This window comes from Leopardus geoffroyi, chromosome D4 (assembly GCF_018350155.1).
Source record: "Leopardus geoffroyi isolate Oge1 chromosome D4, O.geoffroyi_Oge1_pat1.0, whole genome shotgun sequence".
Lineage (NCBI taxonomy): Eukaryota > Metazoa > Chordata > Mammalia > Carnivora > Felidae > Leopardus > Leopardus geoffroyi.
Window position 1 is genome coordinate 93,072,154 of NC_059342.1, and position 24,256 is coordinate 93,096,409.

The following is a 24,256-nucleotide window of genomic DNA, read 5'->3' on the forward strand; positions in this document are numbered from 1 at the left end:
AGAGAAGCTTCGCCGCCCCATACGATCTCCCCTTTAATCCCATCGCTGGGGCCCACGGGGCAGCATCTCGGCTGTCAGCAGAGGACGCTGTGGACCCCTGGAGGTCAAGACCGCAGCTCTTACACATCCTCTCTAGCACTGTTCTGGAAAAGTGAGGCACGATGTAATTCCCCAAGAAGGGTTCTTTTGGGGGCCACACTTTGTAAGGACGTGTTATTTCCAGAGTAAACCTATGTCACAGGTCCCTCCGATCGATGCTTCATCCATTCATTCTTCATTCGTGGGAACAAGAACGAGGTCGACTGCAGCTCTCCCGAGAGCCCTGTGCTGGGGCTGGGGTCCAGGATGCAGTAATCCCTGCCACTGAGGAGGGACAGGCAGAAGCAAACACAGGGAAATGGGAAGACCTGAAGTCTGACCCAGGGGACTGGGTCCGGGGGTGCACAGGGGGTCCCGGCTCATGCCTGGCAGGGGCAGCCGGGGTGGGCTTTGCAGCAGAGGGATGTTCGAGTTGAGTCTCGGGGGTCACGGGGGCAGGATAAGCTGAGGCAGGGGCTTTGTGGGTGCAGAGCGTGAGCAAGGCTAGGCGGGGGTGCGGGTGGGGGTGGGGACGGGCCTGGGAGGTGCAGGGCTGGGCCTCCTGGATGGCCGACCCGAAGCCAGGCTGAGGAGCGGCCCCCGATCTGTAGGACGGCCTCGGTGGGGGCCTTCGGGGTCTCTCCGGAGACAGGCTGGGGCTAGGGAGGCCGGCGCTGAAGACAGCACTGAGGCGCAGGGGAAGGGAGGGGGTTTGAGGGGGGCCCTTCCCCATCTACCATCAGTGCACCTCTGAAAAGGAGTCCCTTCCCATACGAACAATTACGGAAGGGAGCCGTGGCATCTGATTTTCCACTTAAACACGTATTTAGTGAATCGCTACGGTTTATTGGGCTTCCGGAACGGCCCGTAATTGCATCGAGTGGTAGAAATCACACCCGGAGGGCGCTCCCGGGGAAGCTGCTGGGTGTTGCCACTAGTCCCTCTGCTACTGGGAACGGAAGATCCAAACTTCAGGGCAGTGGGTCCCGATGCTCTGTCTCGCCAGACCTGAGGCATCAGCGAGGGGGCGAGCACCCCGGCTCTGGCGCTGGGTGAACCTGGGTCCAATCCTGGCTCCAGACCCCATTTCACAGATGGGCAGTTGAGGCCCAGAGTGCCTTGCCTAAGATCACTCGGCGTCAGGATTTGAACTGCTATCTGTCTGGCTCCTGGGAGAAGCTTCCCACCCCCTCAGCTGGCTCACGGTTGGAGACACCGTTGTGGCCCCCCGCATGCAGAGCGCCTGCAGAAACTCGGGGCTGAACGGTGCACCTGCTTATAAACTGCGAAGTGCCCAGGGGAGGGGCAGGGGGGTACAGTGTATTCACCACTGTTCAGCCATGTTCCCCTGGGCTGACTGCGTGTCTGGATGAGTGGTGGGAAGGCCTGGCACCCCCACCCGGTCCCCTACAGGGCAGGGACTGGCTCCCTGGGACTGTTCGTGGGTGACCGGAAAGTCACTGCCGTTTCATTGTTTCAGGGCCTGGAAAATTACTATTCGTGACAGCAAGCTTAAAAATGAAATAATAAGTCTGTCCTTTTAAAAAGCAAATTGTGACACTGGAATATTCATGAGCTGTGACTTCACGGGAATGGCAGCAGCCGGGAGATTATCATTCGGTTAAGTCAGCAGCAGAGGAATTTAGGGAAATGCACTTGTCACTCTGAGGAAACGAGTGATTAATACTTTTCCTGTTTGCGGGGCCCCTTAACGGGCGAATTTTTAATGTCATAATTAATTAACCTTGGGACCACTCCTATCTGCCAGGCTCCTGAGGCCTCGGCTCCCCAAGGGCAGGGTGCGGCCGGCTTGGTACGTGCCCCCCACTCATGGGTGCCCATGACCCATGGGGGGCTGTGTAGGGTCCCCTCCAAGCTCACGCCCACCCAGCACCTCAGAATGGCTTCATTTGGCAACAGGGTCTTTGCAGATGTGATGAGTTAAGGGTCTAGAGATGATGTCATCCTGGAGTTAGGGTGGGCCCTGCATCCCGTGACAGGTGGGCGCCCTCCAAGACACGGAGAGACAGAGGCACGGAGAGGAGGGAGATTTGGGACACAGGGAGCCGGCCCAGCGCGTCTCCAAGCCAAAGGACACCAGGGATTTCTGGGATCACCAGCAGCTGACCTGCGACAGAGGCACTCCCCCGACAGCCTCAGAGGGGACCAGCCCTGCCCACACCCGTGGCTTCCAGAGCTGGATGAGAGTAGATTCCGGTTGTTTGAAGCCCCCTGCCTTGTGAGACTTTGTTCTGGTGACCCCCGGCCACTCCCACACCCAGTGACCTTGGGGGGCGGGGCTGGGGGGCAGCTGAGAGAGGCCAGGGCCCGCCTGGGGCTACATCCTGAGAACCAGGAGCCCCCCCCCACCCCCCACCCCAGGCACTGGCAGTGGGGCCGTGTGCTGGCTTTTGATTGAACAGGATACATGACCAGATGCCTGCCTCTCTGGTCCTGGGGTCTCCCGCTGAAAGGTGTTGGCCCAGAGCTGTGCTTTTCCAACTGGGCTCCCCAAGGCACCCACAGGGGTGGTGGGGCTGTTTCCTCTTGTTGGGTGCCTCAGTTTCCCCCCAATCACTTCCTCCTCCCTCTTGCTGTCTGGAGAGCTCTTAGTCACTCATTAGGGCCCGTTCCCACTACCCTCGAAGGAGGTGTTGGCCCAGCCGCTGTGCCCAGGCAGGCTTCCGGCAGGGGCGCTGAGAGGACAGGGGCTGGCGCCTGCCCGCGGCTCACCCGCCGGCCTGCAGGACCAGGACCACAGCTCGCCCCTGCCCTCTAGTGGCCGCCGGGAGGCACCGCTGGCAGCCGCTGCCGGGAGGCTTGGGATCCCCGCAGGGTGGATGCCCCTCCCCGCCGGGCTCGAGGCCCCCTTGGCCGGGAGACCCTCTGCAGCCCTTATGGCCTAGCCACTGCCTGCCCAGGGTCCCGGAGCTGCGTCTCAGCCGGCGTCAACGGGGGAGGGGGGGCCATGGGAAGGGAGGTCATCCCCTTGGCACCTCCCAGGGCGGCTCTGCTCTTCGCGGGCCCTCCGGGGTCCGGAGCCAAGGCTGCTCCGCCGCATTCAGGGAAACCCTCGGCTCTTCCAGGCTCGACCTCGGGCCCTGGGCCTGCCACGTTCACACCAGCAGCATCTCCCGGAGCCGGCGGCCACCTTATTCCTGCCGCACTTCCGGCACCTGAAGCGGCTCCCGGTGCACCGTAGGTACGAAATACACGCCTGCCGGGCACCCAGGCAGGTGCGCAGGCAGAGGCTGCGATGAGCGGCAGGCGCAACGTGCTTTAGGGACCTGCGTCTGTTGGGAGGGGGGAGGCAGGCGTTAGGCGAGGGGAGAAGCAGAGCTGGCTGCGGGCAGGCCGGTGGGGGGGGGGGAGGGGTGTGTCCAGGGCTGCGTGGGATGCCGGGTCTTTACACCGAGGAGCGTGAGCTGTCACCTTGCAAGGCAGCGGGGCTGGCGGCTGACTGCTCCCCAAAGCTGGGTGGCAGGTGCTCCCTCTCCGGGTGCACACGTGTCCTCATTCTCACGTAGAAGAGGAAACAGAGGCTCAGACAGGGAGGAACCCGCTGAGGTCTCTGGGGACAGCGTGGCCCCCTCACCGCAGGGAATCCCAGGACAGCACCTCGTCCCTGCTCCCAGTGGACTGCCGGGAAGCAGAGCCCGGGAGGAGGAGCCCCGGACCCAGGTCCTCTGGGGCGTCTAGTGCTCTTCTCCTGAATTCCTATGAGAAGAGTTACTGTTTACGACTGCTTCTTTAGGTCTGTCTCCTCGGAAACAGATCACTCAGGACACCCGTTCTGCAGGGGGTTATGCCCGCGTGACGGGGTCAGGGTGAGCGGTGCCGAAAGTGCTGAGGGGTGGCTCAGGGCAGGCACAGTCAGGGTGGTCTTCCTGGAGGAAGGGGGGGCCCCGAGGCCAGGAGTTGGTAGGTGAGCAGGGAAACTCTGTGGATGGAGGGTGCTAGGCACATGGCCAGGCTTGGCTGATTCGGTTGATAAAGGTACAGTGAACCGCTTTTCGAGAGTTGATTGCTGACATACGACAGGAAGGCCCCCTGGGCCCTCGTCCCGCACACGCGAAAGGCCTGTGGCGCCAACAGGAACTGGGCCAGCGGTACCACGTAGCCCCTCGCAGCCAGTGGCCGAGCCGGTGTGCGGTCTCAGAGGTGTGCGCCCCACCATGACTCCCTCCAGTTCATGCCCGCATGTTCTCCTTCTTGAAATCCCCCCTTTTGGATCTCATGGTGCCTCGCCCTTAGAACTTTCTGGTACCATTCTTCTGTTTCCTTGGTGGGCTCCTCTCTGCACAGGGGGGCGGGGTGAGCACCACCGTCATTTTGGCTCCTGTGGACGAGCCTGCGGCTGCCCTTCCTTGTCTCCAGCCGGGCCTGTCCACTGGACCTCAGCCCTGCGCACTCAACCGCCTTCCGGCCCGGGCCCCTCGGACGTCCCCTGATGTCCAGGACTCCTTGTGCAGAGCAGAGCTCAACACCTCTGCCGCCCACCCTCTCCTGCTCCCTCGGGTGCTGGCACCGAGGTGCACCCTGTCACGCACGCTGGAGGCACTCATGGGATCCCCGATTTTGCTCTCCCCAATACCTGCCCTCCGTCAGATGCATTTCCAAGTGCCACCGCCTCCACGGTCTTGGTTCAGATGCTTCGCATCACCCTCTGGAAGGATGCCGTAGCTTTCTCCCGCATCCGGGCTGGCTCCTGTCCTCCTCCCTAGCCCCACCAGAGGGTGGTGACCATCCACACTGCAGCCCCCATGGCCTCCGACGAAGGCCACTAGCTGTAGCGCCCCTTCCTGTGGCCTGGCCCCACTGGGCGCCTCCAGCCTCCTTCCCTCCCCTCGCCGCCACTGCCTCCCAGCCGAGCAGAGAGCCCGCTCGTTTGTTCATGTCCGGACTCATGGAGGCCATCACTAAACGCTAACAGGACAAACGAAATTCGGGCATGGTCAGAGTGATTGTGGGGGAGAATGAGAACATGGGTACAAAGCGGCACGGGGACAGTAAACGTCCGAAGGGGACAGACGTGGGGACCACGGCCCTATTTAGGCTGCCGATCTCCTTAGCACGAACAGGGGAGCTGTGTGGCGTTCATCTCTGCTCAGTAAAGGTTCTCTGAATGGACCAGATCATACGTGGCCCGAACCGCAGCACCCACATCTGTCGTTGTCACAGGAAACGTGCAGAGTTGGGGGGCGGGGGGGGGGGGGAGGACAGTTGCGTCCGCCTGCGGCTCTGCCCCCTAGTGGAGGCCGCTCAGGGTTGTCTGACGCGGAAGGTTCGGGGGAGGCCGGGAACCCGGGCTGCCGCTGCCTGGCTGCGAACCACACTCTGAGAAGTTGACCCAGAGCAGTACAGTCCAGAAAAACACAATAGCTGCCACATGTGCAATTAAAACTGTGGGTAGGCTCCGCTTTAAGAGAAACAGGAGAAATCAATTTCAACATACCTTACATAACCCGATACGCCTAGACTTATTTCGTATAACAGTCTATAACCAATAACTTATAGTCAATACAAAGACAACAGGGAGTATTTTTCATTCCTTTTCCCTGCGGACTCTCGGAGACCTGCTGCGTATTTTTCACCCAGAGCGCATCTCAGAACTGATCACCAAACTCGACCGTCCCGCGTGCCTGCGGCCGGGAGCTGCGAAGTGCAAGGAAGCTGTGCGGGACGGAGGCGGCAGCAAGAGAACTACACCTCCCGGCATGCCCGGGCGCTCCCTCTGACGCACTTCCTGCGCGGCGCCGGGCGCGCCGGGGCTACGGGAGAACCACATCTCCCGGTAGGCTCCGGGCGCGCGCTGTGACGCACTTCCGGCGCGGCGGGGACAGCGCGCCCCCGGCGGCCCGGCGGCGGGAGCGAGGCGACCGCTCGGCCCGCGGCAAGTGACGGGCGGCCGGCCGAGGGGGAGCCGGGGCGGGGCGGCGGCGGCCGGCGAGGGAGCGCGCGGGCGGCCTAGCCCCGCCCCGGTGACCTTCACGGCCCGGGCGGCGGGCGCAGGCCGGGCGGCGGCGGCGGCGGCGCGATGTTCGTGCAGGAGGAGAAGATTTTCGCGGGCAAGGTGCTGCGGCTGCACATCTGCGCGTCCGACGGCGCCGAGTGGCTGGAGGAGGCGACCGAGGACACCTCGGTGGAGAAGCTCAAGGAGCGCTGCCTCAAGCACGTAAGTCCGGGCCGCGGCCGCCCCCTTCCCGACCCCCCAACCCCTACACCTTCCCGACGCCCTCCCCGGCCCGGGCTCCGGGCCGAGCGCTTCACGATCAACTCCTGCCGCAGCCCGAGGAGCTCGGGGCAGGCCGGGAAACTGAGGCAGGAAAGGTGAAGTCGCCGCGCGGAGCAGGGCCTCGTGGTTTTCCATCATTTGTGCTCGCTTTGCGCTTGGGGTGAGGCTCTTGGTTTTTAGCCGGGCCGAGGAAGAGGGACCCGCCGTGGAGAAGTGGCTTCCCTTCCCTGCGGGGCGGGCGACCTGGAGCTGTTTCCCGCTGGCTGGCATGGGGTCTGGCTCTGGCCGCTTGAGCCTCCGAGCTGGAGTCCCTGAAATGGGGCCGCTGCCAGACTCGTCCCCGAGCCCCTGCTTTGCCGTGGCCTTTGCATCCATTCGGCGGGTGGGTCCAGGAGAAGAGTCTCCTCGCTGAAAAAGCCACTTTTTAACGGTCAGTTCATGTGAAATACCCCTGTATAGTTGGCTCCTTAGTTTGCTAATTTTTGGAAGTAGTTCTGGCTGGCCGTGTCTCTGTAAACTCTTCCACTCAGGCAGGCTGGGACACCTGACTCCCGCTGCCCTTGGCCCGCGCGGTGTTTTCTTGTCAGGGTTTAGGTTAGTCTTCTGCTGCGGATTCCATGTAGTAAATTACACGTTTGTACTGTGGCGAGCGTCCTCTCCAAGGACGAACTTCCAGTTACTGTAGGAACTACGCACGAAGATACTTTTGAGTCACTTGGGAGTGGGGGTCTGTGGAGCTGTTTTGTGACTGGCCAAGGCAGGCAGGCATTCTGGTTTCCAGCGCAGATCCCTTTCTGGAACACGCTGGATGTGAGTTACGATGCGGTCCTGGCCTCACATCCAGGAGGGGGCCAGTCCGGTGTTTTCGCCATCTAGAAACCCCCCCGGACAGCAGGCTAGCAGGCTGGGGGCTCCACGAGCATGCAGGCTGTTAGAGCCAGGCCCTGTTGCTTGTCGAGTCGTGTACATTTATTTAAAAAAAATTTTTTTTTAACGTTTGTTATTCATTTTTGAGAGGCGGAGAGAGACAGAGTGTGAGTGGGGGAGGGGCAGAGGGAGAGGGAGACACAGAATCCGAAGCAGGCTCCAGGCTCTGAGCTGTCAGCGCAGAGCCCGACGCCGGGCTCGAACTCACAAACCACGAGATCATGACCTGAGCCGAAGTCGGACGCTCAACTGGCTGAGTCACCCAGGCGCCCCGAGTCCTGTACGTGTAAAACAAAAGCCAAAAACCTCCCCGACTTGCTGTTCCCCCTCCCTCCCCCCAGCCCACCCAAGGACAGGAGCTCCTCGAGGGCTGGGTCTGTGTTCACATGTCCAGAGCCAGGCTCTCTGTGCTCAGAACAAACCTGTGGGTTAATGGAATAACTGGAAATGGACTGTCAATTCAGAACTGCCCGGACTTGGAGCGACACCTGCGGAGTCAGGCAGGGAGAAGTCGGTGGGTAAATCGGGGTGGCATTTGACTTAACTCGCTAATTTACATAGCTATCATAATATTAGTTTATGAAGGGGAACAGGAAGTGAGAACTGTTGGACCGATCCGCAGTTGCTTGCTAATGAATTTCAGGAGCTGTTGGGGTTCATTAGGCAGCCAATTTGAATAAGATGCTAATTACCCTGTTCCTGATATTTATTATTCCAGTCGGGATTGAGGTGTGTCGTTGGGGATTTTTCTGGCACTCTCCTACTTTAAATTGGGATTTTGTTCCACTCTGCAGTCTCTCCAGGTGTGGGGGAGCCACGTAAATCACGGGACTCGAGAGCTGAGTGGTCGGGAAGTATTCCCCCCTCCGTGCCCGTCCTGTTCTGTAGGCAGGACGCGCCGTCTCTCGAGCCGGTCAGAATGCAGTAGTTAGCGACGAGTATTCTCAAGTTGTGTACTTGAACGTCACCCGGGAAACCATTGCCTCAGTGTCGTACTGCAGCAGGCAGTGAGGCTCAGCCCGCCCGGGCTTCTGTTCCTCCTTCCCAATCTTCCCCTGGTGCACACTCAGGCTGGCGCAATGTTTCCCTTCCTCCTCGAAGGGGACGCTGTGGGTTTCTCCCCACCCCCCCCCCCCCAGTGGTACTCCTGGGAGCGTGTTGCTTTATTAATGAGGAGCGTTCTTACCATAACTCTTAAAGAACCTGATGAGCTCTGTAGCTTTTCTTTTCTTTCCACGTCAGTTGGGGTCTCTTGTGAAATTGTCACTGCGTGACATGGTACCTGTTAATACGGCTATGAGATCACATGACGGTGTGTCTTGGGATGACCCAGGAGGTCACGTCACGTGTGGGAGGAACGGCCTCTTCACCCTTCTGGGGAGGAAGCAGCTTCAGCGGGTGTCAGCGCCCGGCTCCCGTGATGGGCTCCGCTGGGGCCCGGCTCCTGCTGCCCAATCTTTGCTTGCTCGTTGCGTCTGTGCCGAGAACAAAGGAGCAGGATGAAGTCACGGTGTGTGCGGATGACTCACGCTTGTGTTGTGCTCCTGGCACGCCGTGGACAGGTTGCACAGTACAGTCTTCTCAGGGACCACACGAGGGTTGTTTTGGAGAATTGTGTTTCATACACTGTATTCTGAACTTGTCAGATCAGCTAGCCTGCGAATTTCGGAGTTAGAAGGAGCACACCCAGTATTTCTGGGAGCAGAGCCAGAGTCGAATTCAAGGCAAGTGGGGGGAGGGTGGCATCTGCTCTCATAGATGCAGGAGCGGATCTTGCTGTTGGCTGGGCCCTTCTTTGCCCCCTTCATCCTTGCCCGTCGATGTGAGTGCACAACAGCCCCCCTGAAGCCAGAGTGTTCCGGCTGTTGCCACGGCCTTCTCCTGCCTGGACTTCAGTGTCCCCCCACCCCTGCCCCGGTGCCACGTTCTGGGGCGCCTGGGGCCCTGGCCAGGGAGTCACAACTGCGTGCCAGTCGGCCAGTCCCCTTTGGCCGCCCAGGAGGGGCCCCACCCGGGGCAGCTGCAGCTTGCTTCGGGATCTGTGTGGTGGTCCCGTGCTGAGCGCAAGCCAAGGGCCGAGTGAAGGCTGGTTGTTCTCCTCTCGGGGTTTTGCAGGCTTTTCAGTGGTCAGGGCCCTGTTTCTACTGTCTGCGGACTCGCCTTCTCTCTTCACCGTCTCCCAGCCCCTTCCGTGCGTCTGGAAGACAGAAAAAGTACACAAATCATACTTACGTTTTTAGGTTTTCAGGTAACGGCGGACCTGCTGTTTTCATTTTAAGATGTTGCTCCAGATCTTTGCAGACGAGGGAAACGATTCAGGTTGCCACTAATTGCCAGCAGGGTATTTTATGTCAAGCCGTGAACCTATTTCAGGAGTACTTACTGGGTTGGTGGACAGATTGCTGCTCTAGGGATCAGATGTTGTGGCCTTTTGTTTGGCCTCCGCCATTGATGAGAATTCTTTGACTTCGTCTGCGCTCTGACTTTTTAGCTAGTAGCTAGTACGTTCCTGCTGTGGTTTGAGGGTCAGGTCCCGTATTGTTGCCATCATGATTTGTTTTCTATCTTGAAATATGTGATTCTTCCCCCCAGTGTGCTCACGGGAGCTTAGAAGACCCCAAAAGTGTGACCCATCACAAATTAATACACGCCGCTTCGGAGAGGGTGCTGAGTGATGCCAAAACAATCTTGGAAGAGAACATCCAAGACCAAGGTAGGGGCCTCACGGGGCAGCGGGGGGAGCCGCGGCACCTGTGGGAACGGGGGACCTGAGAGGCAGAGCACCCTTGACGTCCGCGTCTGCGTTCCGGGCTGGGACCGGCCGAGAACACTGGGTCCACTGAAAGGATTTTATTTTCCCTTTGGTACAACAAAGTACGCATTGTGGGACGTTTGTGACAAACAGCACAGACCGAAATGGAACGGGCAGCATCCATCTGAGAAACCAGCTGTGAACCTCGTTTCTAATTCTGTTTCTGAGCAAACCCAGGGTCTGCAGGGCTGCTCCCGGCTGTATCGTGCAGCCGGACCCCAGGGCGCCGGTGTCCTGGGATGACACTCCTGCTACAGACACTTCCGTCCCGTCGCTTAGGCTTTGCGTCCGAAGCGCGTGGGGAGAAACCTTTGGTTTTCTAGATGTCATTCAAAGGGTGGTTTTAATTCTGGGATTCTCTTAAATAATCCGTTTCGGAAGTACTGTTCCCAGACCTCCGTGGAGTGTGGGGGTCAGGCTGGGGACCAGGCGGGAGCTGCCAGCCTCGCGGCCCGCGGCCCCCCTCCCCCCCGGCACGCCCCGGGTTTAGCTCTGAGGGTGGAGACCGGCCCCCCAGCCTCCGAGAGCGGAGCCCGTTGAAACAGGAGCGTTTTGTGAGGTTTCCACCCGTTCTTGGCACACTTGTCAGGGCCGTGCTGTGTGTGACCCCCAGCCAGGGTCCCGCCGGGCCAGGGGACCCGCACGCGCACGGGGGGGGGGGGGGGCGAAGGCGCTCATGTGAGCACTCGGCTTGGGGGGCACCCAGAGGGCGCCCCTGCTCCTGTGTCCTCGGGTCCTCTGGTGCCCGTTCTGTCATTTCACAGATAAGGGAGGTAACCGGCTTGATAGACGTGTTTCCTTTCCAGATGTCTTACTGTTGATAAAAAAGCGTGCCCCGAGTCCGCTGCCCAAGATGGCCGACGTGTCCGCAGAAGAAAAGGTGAGTCTCAGAGTCGGGAATTGGACGCCTTTGTCAGCAGGAGGCCCCCCCCGCTGAAGCCCGCGGCCTGACACGGCTCTGGATACCGGCCGCTCGCAGACCCAGCGCGTCCCACGGTCACAGTCACGGGGCTTCTCTGTCGTGGCGGAGCCTCTCCTGGTCGCTGGTCGCTGGCCGCGTGGCTGGCACTCCGCCCCCCGGGCCACCCGTCCACCCCGATCTCCGGGAGCGCCCTCCTTCCTCTCCCCGGGTGGCACCCGGAGCACGGGGAAGGGGTGGCGGGCACACACTTGGGCCCCCGTGCCAGGAGCGCAGGCTCGCGCTCGGGAAGTTCCTGGAGAAGCGGGGGGCCTTCCACACCTGCGCCCAGGTGCAAAACGCTGCTGTCGGAAAGGGGCTGCCCTACGAATTTCACAACTTTTCCTCGCTTATCTTGGGGACGGAGTTTCTTACTCATGCTCCGAAATGCTAGGGAGGGCGTTCACCCCCGAGAAAGCAGGCCAGACTCCGTGGGCCGTGGGCCTCTGAGCAGTGAGCTATCTCAGGGTCTCCTCTGGGACAGGCGGCACGGGGGGAGTGCCTGGGGGCTTATCTGTGGCCACACCTGGCCACAGCGCTGGCGTGGAGATGGGCCAGCCGCCACCCCCCCATCTCCGGGAGACAGAACCGGGCCCGCCCCTGCCTGTCCCGGAGAACTGCCTGGGCGGAACGCGGTTCTCCGGTTACAGTGCGAGCCCTTGGTAACCAGTGTAGACGATGGGGTTCCCACCGCCACGGCGGCTCTGGGTAACTTGCGGCTGCGGACCTCACGCGGCAGTTCACCTTGTCTGCGCACGTTTGCAAAACAAAACATCGTAAGACGTTAATGCTTGTTTCTGTGAATTATTATTAATTTTAAGTGAAAGTAACACGCGTTTCCGAAGGCAAATAATGCTACCGGTCTCTCAATAAAAATCAGCACATCCCTCTCCCACGGGAGTCACACACCCTGAAGGCAACATCTTTAACTCCTTTCGCTCTTCCTTCAGCGATTCTCTTCCTGATGGATAAACAGCACGCATAATTTATTATTAGAATATCAGCTTTAGGTTCTTTGGCTTCTTGGTGTTTGGTGTGTTAGATCATAGCCCTGGTTGTTTCCATGCTGGTTGAAGATTTCAGGATTTCCGTTAGGATTAGTGTATACATGTTGTTTTCTGTTAGGAGTTGAAGGGTACTAAGATTATCCTTTTTTTTTTTTTTTAATGTTTGTTTTTGAGAGAGAGAGAGAGAAAGAGTGTGAGGGAGGGAGGGACAGAGAGAGAGAGAGAGAGAGAGACAGAACTCAAAGCAGGCTCCAGGCTCTGAGCTGTCAGCACAGAGCCTGACGTGGGGCTTGAACCCACAGACTGTGAGATCATGACCTAAGCCGAAGCCGGACGCTCAACCAACTGAGCCACCCAGGCATCCCTAAGACTATCCTTTTTTATACAACTTTCTCCCGGAACCCACAATTGCCTCCTCCTTTTCTTTTCTTTTTTCTTTTCTTTTCTTTTCTTTTCTTTTCTTTTCTTTTCTTTTCTTTTCTTTCTTTTCTTTTCTTTGTCTCTCTTTTTTTCTTAACACTTACTTATTTTTGAGAGAGAGAGAGAGAGACAGAGTGCAAGCAGGGGAGGGGCAGAGAGAGAGCGAGACACAGAATCTGAAGCAGGATCCAGGCTCCAAGCTGTCAGCACAGAGCCCGACATGGGGCTCGAACTCACAAACTGAGATCACGACCTGAGATGAAGCAAGATGATGCTTAACTGACTGAGCCACCCAGGCGCCCCTCCTTCTTTTGTTTTCTGTAGGGTTGTTGCTAAGTTTTTCAAGTTCTTTGCCCGGATTAATAAATGTCTCTGAAAACAGGGTCACATGTGTGAGGCCATCTGCCAGCTCCTGCTGTCCTGGAAACGTCCCTCCAGCTCCTTCCAGCCGCATCCCTCTGCCTCAGTGGCTTCTAGGCTTTCCCATCTCGCCCCCTGTGTCCGAGCTTCTGAATCTTGTGTATCCGTACACTCTTTGCTGCCGCCTGCCTCATAACCACAGACAACAGCTTGAGACAGCACACAGCTCCCAGGTCCGTGGGTCAGTGGTCTGGGTGGGCTCAGCTGGGCCCTGCCTTAGGCTCTCAGGTCTAAAGGTGCGGCCGGTGTGCGTTCCTCTTTGGAGGCTCTGGGGAAGGGTCTGCTTTGGGTGCGTTCTGGTGGTTGTCGGTTCCTACCGCTAACAGGCCGGGGTCCTGTTTTCTTGCTCGGTCAGTCAGGGCCGCCACATTCCTTGCCTCACGGTCCCCTGCATCTTCAGAGCCAGTGACAGAATTTCTCACGCGTTGACTCTTCCTCTGGCCAGAAAGAGCACTTTTCTTTGGAAGGGATTGCCTGATTAGGTCAGGCCCACCAAGGCGGGGGCGTTTCCTTTAAAGTTGACTGTGCCATAGCCTGACCTTATCCCATAACAAAATGCATCCTACTCCCAGCCCCTGGGACTGTGCGGGTGTGATTGCAGGAGTGTGATCTTAGGGCCCGATTCGGAGTCCACCTGCAGAATCAGATATCTTGCAGCTGACTTGTCTGGTGGAGCCTGGCTTCCCTTAGCATCTGGGAAGGGAAAGGAGTCTTGCGGCCTTGCACTCCAGCGTTCAGTGGCTTTGGTGAGCACCACCTGTGTGCGTGCACTGCACGATGAAGGTGCCGGGCCCAGTGTCCGGGGTTTCCATGTGGCCGGCAGCGGCTGGTTGGTCCTGACTTGTCCCCTGTCCCTGCTCCCCTGCTCTGCTTCCTCTCCCCTCCCCTCCCCCCGGGGTCTTCTAGCCCCCCCCCCCCCCCCCCCCCCCCCCCCCGCCCAGCCCCAAGGCTCTTGAGGGCTTTGGAAGTTCGTGATCTGCGTTGATGCAGATCCCGCCCCCGGCACGTAGAGTCCGAGATCCGTGGGTTTTCGTTCCAGAACTTTTTCTGGATTGTTCTTGGACAGTGCCCTCCCCTCGTTTTCTCTCCCTCTTTCCGGAGTTCCCGTTGGTTGGATGTTGGCGATTTCCTGGACATCTTTCCCTGACTGCTATGGCCTGTTTATCTGGTGGTGATCTTTTACGTTTCCCAGCGGTGTCTCCTCCGACGGTGATGGCCTCCTGCTGCGCCCCCGTCTCCAAGGGTTTTCTGGCGTGTAATCCTTTTCCTCTTGTCGTCTCCTTCACGCTTCCTTACTTCCCGTTCTCATTCGGGTCTCTGTCCCTCGAGTTGGAGGCTTTCCTCACACCCCGGGGCCTCCTCGGCTGCCGTCTCTCCAAGAGGCACCAGGGGCTCACCGGCTGCTCTCTGTGCCCACGGTCGCGCCTGTGGGGCACAGACTCGGCCCTGTTCCCTCCGTCCACAGGGGTGTGTCTCCTGCCTGGGGTCCTTGAAGCCCAATAGCGCAGGGACTGGGTCTCGTCCAGGGTTAGGACGGGGCCCCCTTTTCCGGCTGCTGAGCCCGGGCTCCCCGGCTCCGGGGCTCCCCGGGTCTGCCCTCTCCAAGGCGGTTGCTGGCCGAGCAGGGTGGTAGAGGGCCACTGTCCTTGGCCTCGGCCGCTCACTCCCAACCTGGGCGCTTCCCTCGGGCTCTGGCGTCGGCCTGGCCTGGTTTCTGGCTGGACTCCTGCCCCGCGTGCTCGGCTGACCCCCGTCTGTTTTCTGTCTCGGAGGAACAGTCTCTGTCGCTCTGGTTCTCTGTGTTGGAGTCGCCGCCATCTGGTGTGGATGTGCTGTTGTGTCGGGCGCCCCGGCACAGCCACGGCTCACGCGCCACGGCCTCCCTGTGGCCACGAGACACCGTGTCTGCCTTCTCTCCTGCCCTGCCACCCTCTGGTTATGACAGGCAGGAATCGTGTCCCCAGAGAGCATCACGTCTTCTGTCCCCGAGGACGCGCACAGAACCCGCAGGGGCCCTCTGCCGAGGCGAGAGCGGTGCCCGCCCCCTCGGGAAAGGCGCTCTCCTCGCGGGAGCCCGTGTTCCGGCTGATGTGGCCTTGCCTTTTCTTGCTCTCGGGTTCATTCTGGACTTCCTTTTTCTTTTTAATGTTTGTTCATTTTTGAGAGGGAGAACATGCACACGTGTGAGGGAGGGGCAGAGAGAGAGGGAGACAATCCCAAGCAGGCTCCTCACGCGGGGCTTGAAGTCACGGACCGCGAGATCCTGACCTGAGCCAAAATCAGGGGTTGAGGCTTAACCGACTGAGCCCCCCAGGCGCCCTATTCGTTTCAGACGTTCTGATTACTTTTCTGTGTAGAAAAACCAAGAAGAGAAAGCCCCGGATAGAGAAGCTATATTCCGGGCCACCGCCAACCTGCCCTCCTACAACATGGACCGGGCCGAGGTCCAGACCAACATCAGAGACGTGAGTGCCCGCCATGGGCCACGCCACGTGCTCCTCACGCCTGTGTGGGGGCCGTGCTTGGGGAAGTGGGGGGGAGGACAAATAGGAGTTCTGTGTGCGTTTTTGCAGCTTCTCCGTAGACCTTAAACGATTTCAAAATAAAAAGGTTAAGAAGACGTTGGAAAGTGGGACCGCAAAGGTAGATGCTACTGGAAAATACTAGAGTTTTGCCCGAAGTTTGGTAAAAACTGGTAGAGAGAAATCTGGACCCTTAGTAATTTTGGATGCAAAGTCCTGAGCTAGAAAAGCAGGGTGTGTCCGGTGTCCCATGGAGCGGTCCCAGCAGGGTGCAGCGTGCCCCACGGACTGGGACCGCATGGCCGCCCGCTCCGAGAGTGCCACCACGTACGTCCCTGCTCACCTCAGCAGCAGAGCGTGCCGTCACACTCTGCACGCCTGCCCCGGCCCGCACGCGGTTTGCCCCGTGCGTGTCCTTCCTGCGGCGTCGGAGGCCCGTCGTGGGAACGAGCGGTGGCCGGCCCCTGTGTCGCCCATGGGACCGGGGACCCACCCGTAGAGGGTTCTGATCGAGTTCCCAGCAGCCTTCTTCCTGGTGAGAGCCCGAGGCCTGTGCGGGGGGCCCGGTGGGTCAGGCTGCTCTCTTCCCCTTCCGCGCCGGGTGCTTTCTGCGTCGGCCCAGGGGCTGAGCGGTGTCGCCCGTCCGACGCCTCCCTGCCCGGCACAGAGTCCTGCCAGTCCGGTCGCCCCCGCCTCTGGTGTTGCGGAAGCGGCAGCAGCATAGTTGGGACTGGGATGTGGGGTCTAGGGCCCAGGGGCGTGGTTACACCTCCAGGCGGGTCTCTGGCACGTGAAGCAGTTAAGAGCCTTTTTCTCCTTTCCTGCAGTTCCAGACGGAACTCCGGAAGATCCTGGTGTCTCTCATCGAGGTGGCACAGAAGTTGTTAGCGCTGAACCCGGATGCGGTCGAGCTGTTCAAGAAGGCCAACGGTACGAGCAAGCCCGGGTTGGCCGCGAGCCTGCGCTTGGACCTGCCGTGGGCCCCGCGGCGCCCGTTCACCGGCCACGGCCCCGGGGTCACACGGGGGGACGAAGAATGCTTTATGTTTGTGCTCTCAGTTGACGCGGGCTCCTGTCCACACGGGTGCCGGCCGAGGCACCGTGTGGATTTGCTGAGGATTCGGGGGGTTGGCACGCCCCCGGGCCCCCGGGCCCCTCGCGCTGGCCCGGCCCTCACGGGTCGCCCCGTCTCTCGCCCACAGCGATGCTGGACGAAGAGGAGGACGGGCGAGTGGACGAGGCAGCCCTGCGGCAGCTCACGGAGATGGGCTTCCCGGAGAGCAGGGCCGCCAAGGCCCTGCGGCTGAACCAGTACGTGTGGGCCACCTCCTCCCCTTGCTGCCGATGCGGTGGGTTCCCCTGGGGTGACGTCCTCCGTCCCAAACTCTCTGATTGAACCGTTTCTGATAGATGTGAGTTTTTAAAGAGAAACCCTGCACGCACATCCCCGAGGGAAGCTAGTGGGGCACCTCCGTTGTCTCAGGACAGTGTGATGTGGCCTCGCCCTCGCTGGGGACGGGCCAGGGTGGCCAGGTCCTCCCGGGCCGTCGTTGCCAGCACTGCGTGGGAGCCTGCCTGTGGCAGGGATGTGGCGGCCCGGAGCTGTGTCCTCTTAAGCAGCCTCCTACGCCTGCCCCGCCGCAGCCACTTGCCTTTGCGTCCGCACTCAGCTCTGAAATGAGCGCCTTGACAGCCAGAGGACGGTTGGGGGGGGCTCTGCTCTTGGCCTTGGACCTAAAAGTCTCCCGTTCTTCATGAGCTTATGGCCCTTGCTTAGTGAAGGGGTCTCCGTGCGGTGGCCGGGATCTTAGGGGGTTTCGGGGCCAGGGCCACGGCCTCTCCCAAGGGGTCCCCAGCTCCTGCCGGAGAAGTCACTAAAGCCAGAGAACCTTCCGTGAGATGTGAAGGAGGTGGGAGGCCCTCAGCGATTGGCCTGGGCCATCTGGAAAGTCTCTTGTCACCTGCAGCATGTCAGTGCCTCAGGCCATGGAGTGGTTGATCGAACACGCAGAAGACCCGACCATCGACACGCCGCTTCCGGGCCAGGCCTCTCCGGGAGGGGCTGAGGCCGCCCCTGAGGCTGCCTCCGAGGCGGCCGGGACTAGCTCGGGAGACGAGGAGCCCAGAGATGAGCTCACGGAGATCTTCAAGAAGATCCGGAGGAAAAGGGAGTTCCGGGCCGATGCTCGGGTACGTGCTCCGGGGCCTGGACGCCGCCTGGCAGGGTTGGCGTTTGTCCACGTGGGGCTGCGCCGTGTGGAGGAAGCTGGACCTGGTGAGGGGCTTATCGTCAGGCCCAGGTTCGGTTGTCGCTTGTCCTCATGTGAATCCAGGTGGCTGTTTTTCCTCCAGATATTCATTTGTCACCTGAAAACTCACGACGGTCCTGTCCCCGTTCCCGCCGTGAGTGAGCCGTGGGCTTGGGTGGGGACGCTGCCCAGAGACCAGAGGCTGGGGCGCCGCAGGACTGTCTGTGGACGGGGAGGCGGTCAGGCTCTGACCACCTGGTCGTGGTGTCTGCGGGATGTCAGGACCCGAGGCCTGGGCCGTCTCGCGCTGCACTTGGCCGGCTGACGTTCGTGTCTGGTGTGGCTGCCCTCCACTGTCGCCTCCTCCTGGGTGCTTTTGTGGCTCCCTGTTCTCCACTGTTCGGTCGTTCGACCAGGGTCGTGATTTCCCCTTGGATGTTTTCTGTGCTTTAAGACTGCGGTTTTCTTTCAGGTTATAGATGGGTCGTTTCGAGGTGTTAGGGCTCTGAGTCCGTGAGTTCCTGACTCGGCTTGGGGTGCCGTGTCGTCCTTGTGGGCTCACCCGCGGGCTCGTGGGATGCCCACCCTAGCCTATCCTGCACCTGTTCCCCTGGGTCGAGCGGCACCTCCCTCCAGGGGCCCGGTTCGCGCTGACCGCACGTGGCGTGAGCCCTGGCTCTGGGGGCCGACCGCTCCCCGCGCGGGGGCCGGTGCTGTTCTGGCTCCTCTTCCCTCTGGGGGTGCAGACCCCTTCCAGGGTGCCGGGTGTAAGCTCCAGCTTGTCGTCTCACATGGACCCAAGGCCCACGTCCTGTCTGCGTCTGCACGTTAGACCCTGACCCCCAGGCCCTGCTAATGCCCCTGCCCCCTCCCACGCTAGTTTGCTGTTCTGTCTGCTTTCTTGTGAGCTCAGCTACAGCTGAGCCCGTAGCTGGTGTTTCTAGAGCCTGGTCTGGGCGCCGGGCTGAGCCCCATGGGAGGGGAGGCCGTGTTCCTGGAGGGTGCTCTGTGCTCCTCCGGGCTCCGGACTTCCCTGGAGGGTGGTCTCACGTTGTCCTCGTCGGGCACACCGCTGCTCGGCCGGTGGTCTTTGCTGCCCTCTCAACCTCGTGACGCTGAGTGACGCCTGAGGTGCTCTTATCCCAAGATGCGTGCCTGTGCCAGGCCTTCCTGTCCCCTCTTTGTGGTAGACGTTCCGTGACAATTGTTGCAAAAGGCTGACCCAGGACATCGTCGTCTCCCACCCTGTGGTTCCACACCCTTTGAAAGGATAGTCTGGAAGGACGGGAGTGTTAGCGTGGCTCCCAGGAAGTCTGGATCAGGGAGCAGGGCTTGGACTTGAGACCAAGATGGACGTTTCGCGGTCTCTTCCCCTCCCCCCACGCCAACGCCAGCTGCGGGGGGACAGTGCGTGCGGTGCGTGGGGCAGGCAGAGCCCGGGTCTTGGGGCCTGTGAGCGCGTGGACCCCTGGCAGGCGGGCTGGGGGCGTGACCCCAGAGTCCCCGTGCGGAAGGACTCGGCCATGGTTTCTCTAGGCTGAGCTGGGAGTGAGTGAAAGGAGAGGAAGGTTTTTGTTGACGTTCACAGGAAGATCTCCGGGTGCTTGAATTTAGTGGGAGGTCCCGGTGATTTTATGTGACCCGGAGGTCAACTACCACATGGTGCGTTCTTCTCCTAGGATTTGCGGGGGGACCCCCACCCCTGCCAGCCCTGGGGTTAGGAGCTGCTTCGGGAAAGGAAAGGAAGTGGGTCATCGCACAGATGCTTTCTCGTGGGCTCACTGGACACCATTTGGCCCCAGTGAAGCATCTTTCTGGCTGCCGCTCCGGCTGACTTCCTTTCCTACCGGGTGCTGTCTGAGACACCTGTCGGGCCGGTCCAGCCTGGGCATGGCCGCCAGCACCCACACCCGGGTGTGTGGCAAGGTAGAGTGGTTGACACGGAAAAGTCTACCAGGAAGAAGACGGGGGCCCAGTTCACAAGAGTGTGGTTTGATCTCCATGCAATTAACTTGATGAAATCTTTTACCTTTTTTTTTCCCCCCAAAATTGACCCTTTTAAAGATTGCACAATAAAAGTCAAGGGTAAAGTGAAGGATGTAACGTGTTCTGTGGTTTTTGTCCTGAAATCGTACATCTCTCATCCCCAGAACGTTGAACGTTGGGTCGTTGTTCTCTCTGAGAATTCTCAAACGTTTATGTTTACAGTTTATATTTTGTTAAGTGTAAGATGTTCGAAGTTAATTTTAGTGTCCTTTTTTGAAGGATAAAACGTGCAGAAACCTCAAGTGAGCAGGATATTTTTCTCCCCACCTCAGTCGGGTTTGCTCCCCTCATGGTCTCTCCGTCACCCTTTCGTTCTGGGGACCGGGGCCCCTGCAGAGAGCTCACGGCGGTGGTGGGGACGTTTCTGGCCACACACGGGGACAGACCTGAAAGGGTCTGCCGCTGGCGTGGCCTGCCCGTGGCATGTTGGTCAGCAGGCTTCCCGGTGTGGATCCGGGCCACACGGCCCGGCTCCCCGGTCCTCAGCGAGCGCACACTGAGTGGCCTGTGGGTTCTCCTTCAGGCCGTCATTTCCCTGATGGAGATGGGATTCGACGAGAAGGAAGTGATAGACGCCCTCAGAGTGAACAACAACCAGCAGAACGCCGCCGTGAGTACCGCCCCGCGTCACGTGCATCAGGCTCCTGTCTCAGGCGGTCCGTTCTTTCCGAGGGAGACGAGAGGGTCGATGGCGTTTTGCATGTTGACGAGAAAGTTCTGGGCCTTGTGTTTCTTTGTTTCTGTTTCTTTCTTTCATTCTTCGTTTATTTATTTTTTTAAGTTTGCATGTTAATTTTGAGAGAGAGAGAGAGCAGGGGAGGGGCAGAGAGAGAGGTAGAGAGAGAATCCCAGGCAGGCTTCATGCTGTCAGCACAGAGCCCGACGTGGGGAACGAACCCACGAAGCTGCGGGATCATGACCTGAGCAGAAACCAAGAGTCAGACGCTTAACTGACTGAGCCCCCCAGGCGCCCCGGGATCTGTCTTTGTACGACCGCGTGTGTTCCTTGGCACGCACGTGAGTCGTTAGTTGCCTGAGCTGACCTGGGACGGGTCCCAGGCTGTGGACCCACGACAGCTGCCCGAGGAGGGCGTGGTGGTGGGGCGGGGACTTCCGGGGATGCAGCCTGGGGGTTCCATGCCTCTCTTCATTCTCCTCCCAGCGCCCTGCGCGGGTCCTGCCGAGAAGTCCCAGGCAGGCTTCATGCTGTCAGCACAGCTGGGATCTGCTGGCCGTGCCGACATCGGAGCCCCCCGGCCTGGGCCCCTCCCTGGGGGCAGCCGCTGCCGGTGGGGGCTCAGGAGCGACTAACGTGTGTGTGACTTTTGCGTCCGCAGTGCGAGTGGCTGCTGGGAGACCGGAAGCCCTCCCCCGAGGAGCTGGACAAGGGCATCGACCCCGACAGCCCCCTCTTTCAAGCCATCCTGGATAATCCAGTGGTGCAGCTGGGCCTGACCAACCCTAAAACGTTACTAGGTACGTGGGCTTCCCCAGGGGCGGGCCCCGCCACACCGCGTGGATTTCACCGAGTGACGCCGATGTCCCTGTCACCTTCGGGGAGCTCCTGCCTGAGGCACGGCCGGGCTGTGGCCGTGGTGTGGCGGCCTCCCGTGCAGACGACTTGGACGCGCTGTGGGCACCAGAGTGGCCCGTCCAGGTTGAGGAGAGCGCGGGCAGCGCCCCGCGGGCCGGGGCCAGGTGTGCGGGAGACATTGGCCTCTGCTCTTTCTGGTCGCGAGGGCTTTCTCTGGCCCTCTGTCTGACCGTGAAACAGCCGGCGTCCGGAAGCACGTATGGTTTTTGTGACTCGCAGAATAGTAACGAAACTAAGAGCCACACGTCCTTTTGGCTTCAGAGGATGGGATGGGAAGAGCCTGGGGACGCCCGGTGGCCGGGTCGGTTAAGCCTCTGACTCTTGATCTCGGCCCAGGCCGTGATCCCAGTTTGTGAGTTCGAGCCCCACGTCGGTCTCTGTGCCGACAGCACAGAACCTGCTTGGGATTCTCCCTCTCTCTGCCCCTCCCCCACTCGTTCTCTTTCTCGCTTTCTCTCTCTCTCTCAAATCAATAAACTGAAAAAGGCACCACCAACAGTGTGGAATTCCAGGCCCCGCGGGTCCTCCGGTCCCCTCCCCCACCCCAGGAGCCGGCCTTCATCATCCCGTGGGCCCCTCGGGGGCAGCGTGCCTGTGTCTGCCCCGAGCCCCGCCCCCCATCACCCGCATCTGCCAGCTGCTTTGATGGCACCTGCACCTTGGGGCTTGGTCAGGGCTCGTCCTGTGTCCACACCTTCCCCTTCGTCTCTCGTCGCGTGTGCAGACGTCGTGTTCGCGCTTCTGTTCTGCACAGGTGTTTCTTGGGGACGTTGGCAGGTGCGAGTCTGGTAGGAGACCGTCCTTGCTCTGATAGATGTCCGTCCTTGCCGTCTGTCCCAGCCAGCCCCTGGGGCCCCGCGTCGTTTACCCCTGTCCCCAGGACGGCTCTAGGCGCCAGGAGGCGGCGGGTGGGGTGCCCAGCACGTTCACGGAGCAGCCGGTCCTTCCTCACTGACCCCATGCTGTGTGCTTCCTCGAGTTCGCCTGGACGCGCCGCCGTCCTTCTGGGCCCCCTGTCTGATGCTCGTGACTGGTTTCCGGAGGGTGCCCATCGGGGGTCCCCGGTGGTTTTAAGGGCTGGGAGGGCTGTCAGGTCACACAAGCAAGTGACTAAGTCAGACTTTCTTGCTACACCGCGGTCCCGTGTGGCCCTGAAGCGCCATGAGCAGACAGGGTAAGTGCGCTCCCCGAGGCTGGTGCGCGTGGGGCCGCTCCGCACTTCCGCGTGTGGTGACGGGTGAGGCCGGAGGGAGGACGGCACTCTCCAGACGTGCGTGACGCCTGCAGCCTGTGAGCTCACACGGCCAGGGTTTGCGGGGGACAGCCGTGTGCTGGGAGACACCTTCTGTCAGATTTTATTTGTAAGTCGTTTCTACACCCGACGTGGGGCTCGAACCACAACCCTGGGATGTGGGGTTCCTGCTGAGCTGCCCAGGCGCCCCTCACTCACATTTTTAATGCTTGGGTTTTTTTGTTGTTGTTTTAAAAATGTTTTAAATGTTGATATTTATTTTGAGAGAGAGTGCGTGTGCGAACAGGGGAGGGGCACAGAGAGAGGGAGACACAGAATCCCAAGCAGGCTCCAGGCTGTCAGCACAGAGCCTGACACGGGGCTCAAACTCACAAACCGGGAGATCATGACCTGAGTCAGAGTCAAGTCGGACACTTAACTGACTGAGCCGCACAGGTGGCCCCGCGTCCGGTTTTTTTAAGTCATTTCCTGAACACTGAACATTCTCATTTTCCCAATCAGATATTGTTAAATTTGCAGCAGTGTTTTTATGTCTTTTCTGCATCTGATTATTTTGCCAGGATAGGGTTGGAATTGGAATTACTGAGTCATAGGCTGCGTCTATTTTTAAGATCGCGGATAGCCGTTGCCAGATTGCTTTCCAGAATCGGTGCGCCAGCAAGCACACGGGCACGCCGCCTGCCCGCCCAGGGCTGGAGACGCGGGTGCCCCTGTGGGCTGAGCAGATCAGACGTTGCCGGGGGTTGTTGGGGAGGGGTGACCCGGGTACTCACGGCTCGCCCTTTAAGGGCCGGTTGAGAGGCAAGTCCGTGGTGCTTGACTGCATGCCGAGAGCTGTGTCTCAGCCGGCCTTGCCGTGTCCTCCCCGCAGCGTTTGAAGACATGCTGGAAAACCCACTGAACAGCACCCAGTGGATGAACGACCCGGAGACGGGGCCGGTCATGCTGCAGATCTCCAGGATCTTCCAGACCCTGAACCGCACGTAGGCGCAAGTGCGGCCGCTCCCCTGCACGGCTCCAGCACCTGTCCGGGAGCCGGGGCGGCCCCAGCCACGGCCCTCTTCTACCCGCCAGCCTGCCTGCCAGCCAGCCGCGGAAGAGCGTGGAGACCCCTCGGTGCCAGTGCCGCAGGCTGGGGGGGAGGGGGAGGCTCGCCGGACCCCGCCCTCCGCACCCCACCCCGGGTCTTCAGGGCTCGGGGGCCCTTCTCCGGCTTTGATCTTCTGCTTAAACACTCGTGTGATGGCAGCGTGCACGGCCGGCCGCGTCTCCGGCCTCCAACAGTGTTTACAAGGCGTGGATGCCCCGGGAGGGGTCCCCTCCCTCCACAGTGTCCCTCTGGGCTCTGGAAACGCTCTTTGACCCGACCCGCAGGCGCTGCTTGTCACTTGGAAGAAGGCATGTTTCGACCCAAAGTGTGAAGTCAGTCCTAACTTATGTAGAGGAAATCACAGATGATTTTTCTTTAATAAATAAATTCCCTTTTTGCTATTGTCATCGTGTGACTTTAGCGCCGGAGAGGGGCTTGTGCGCTCCCGACAAAGCACGCCCGCCGCGCCTGTCCCGCTCCAGGCAGTCGCTGCCCCCTCGGCGTGGCGGGCTGCCCGGGCTCGCGTCCTGGGGGCAGAACGGCGGTTCTGACTGGAGCGGACGGTCTGTATGGGCCCGGCGAGCGCTCCCAGGCCTCCGAGGGCGGACCGGATGCCAGTGGGGCTGCCTTTCCTTTGTAAACGTTA

At 60.3% G+C, this 24,256-nt stretch overlaps 1 protein-coding gene across 2 annotated transcripts; it reads left to right on the forward strand.

Annotated features, from left to right (window-relative positions):
• Positions 1-6,003: 6,003 nt before the first annotated feature.
• On the forward strand, positions 6,004-24,011 carry UBAC1 (UBA domain containing 1). Of its 2 annotated transcripts, XM_045467932.1 has the most exons (11): positions 6,004-6,253; positions 9,833-9,953; positions 10,859-10,932; positions 15,215-15,322; positions 16,207-16,309; positions 16,582-16,690; positions 16,790-16,831; positions 17,347-17,569; positions 20,198-20,284; positions 21,012-21,150; positions 23,392-24,011. In XM_045467932.1, the coding sequence occupies exons 1-11, from the start codon at positions 6,116-6,118 to the stop codon at positions 23,505-23,507; spliced, it is 1,260 nt and encodes a 419-aa protein (XP_045323888.1). In that variant the 5' UTR covers positions 6,004-6,115; the 3' UTR covers positions 23,508-24,011. The 2 variants fall into 2 exon arrangements, with proteins under 2 accessions (XP_045323888.1, XP_045323889.1); XM_045467933.1 differs by lacking the exon at positions 16,790-16,831.
• Positions 24,012-24,256: the final 245 nt, after the last annotated feature.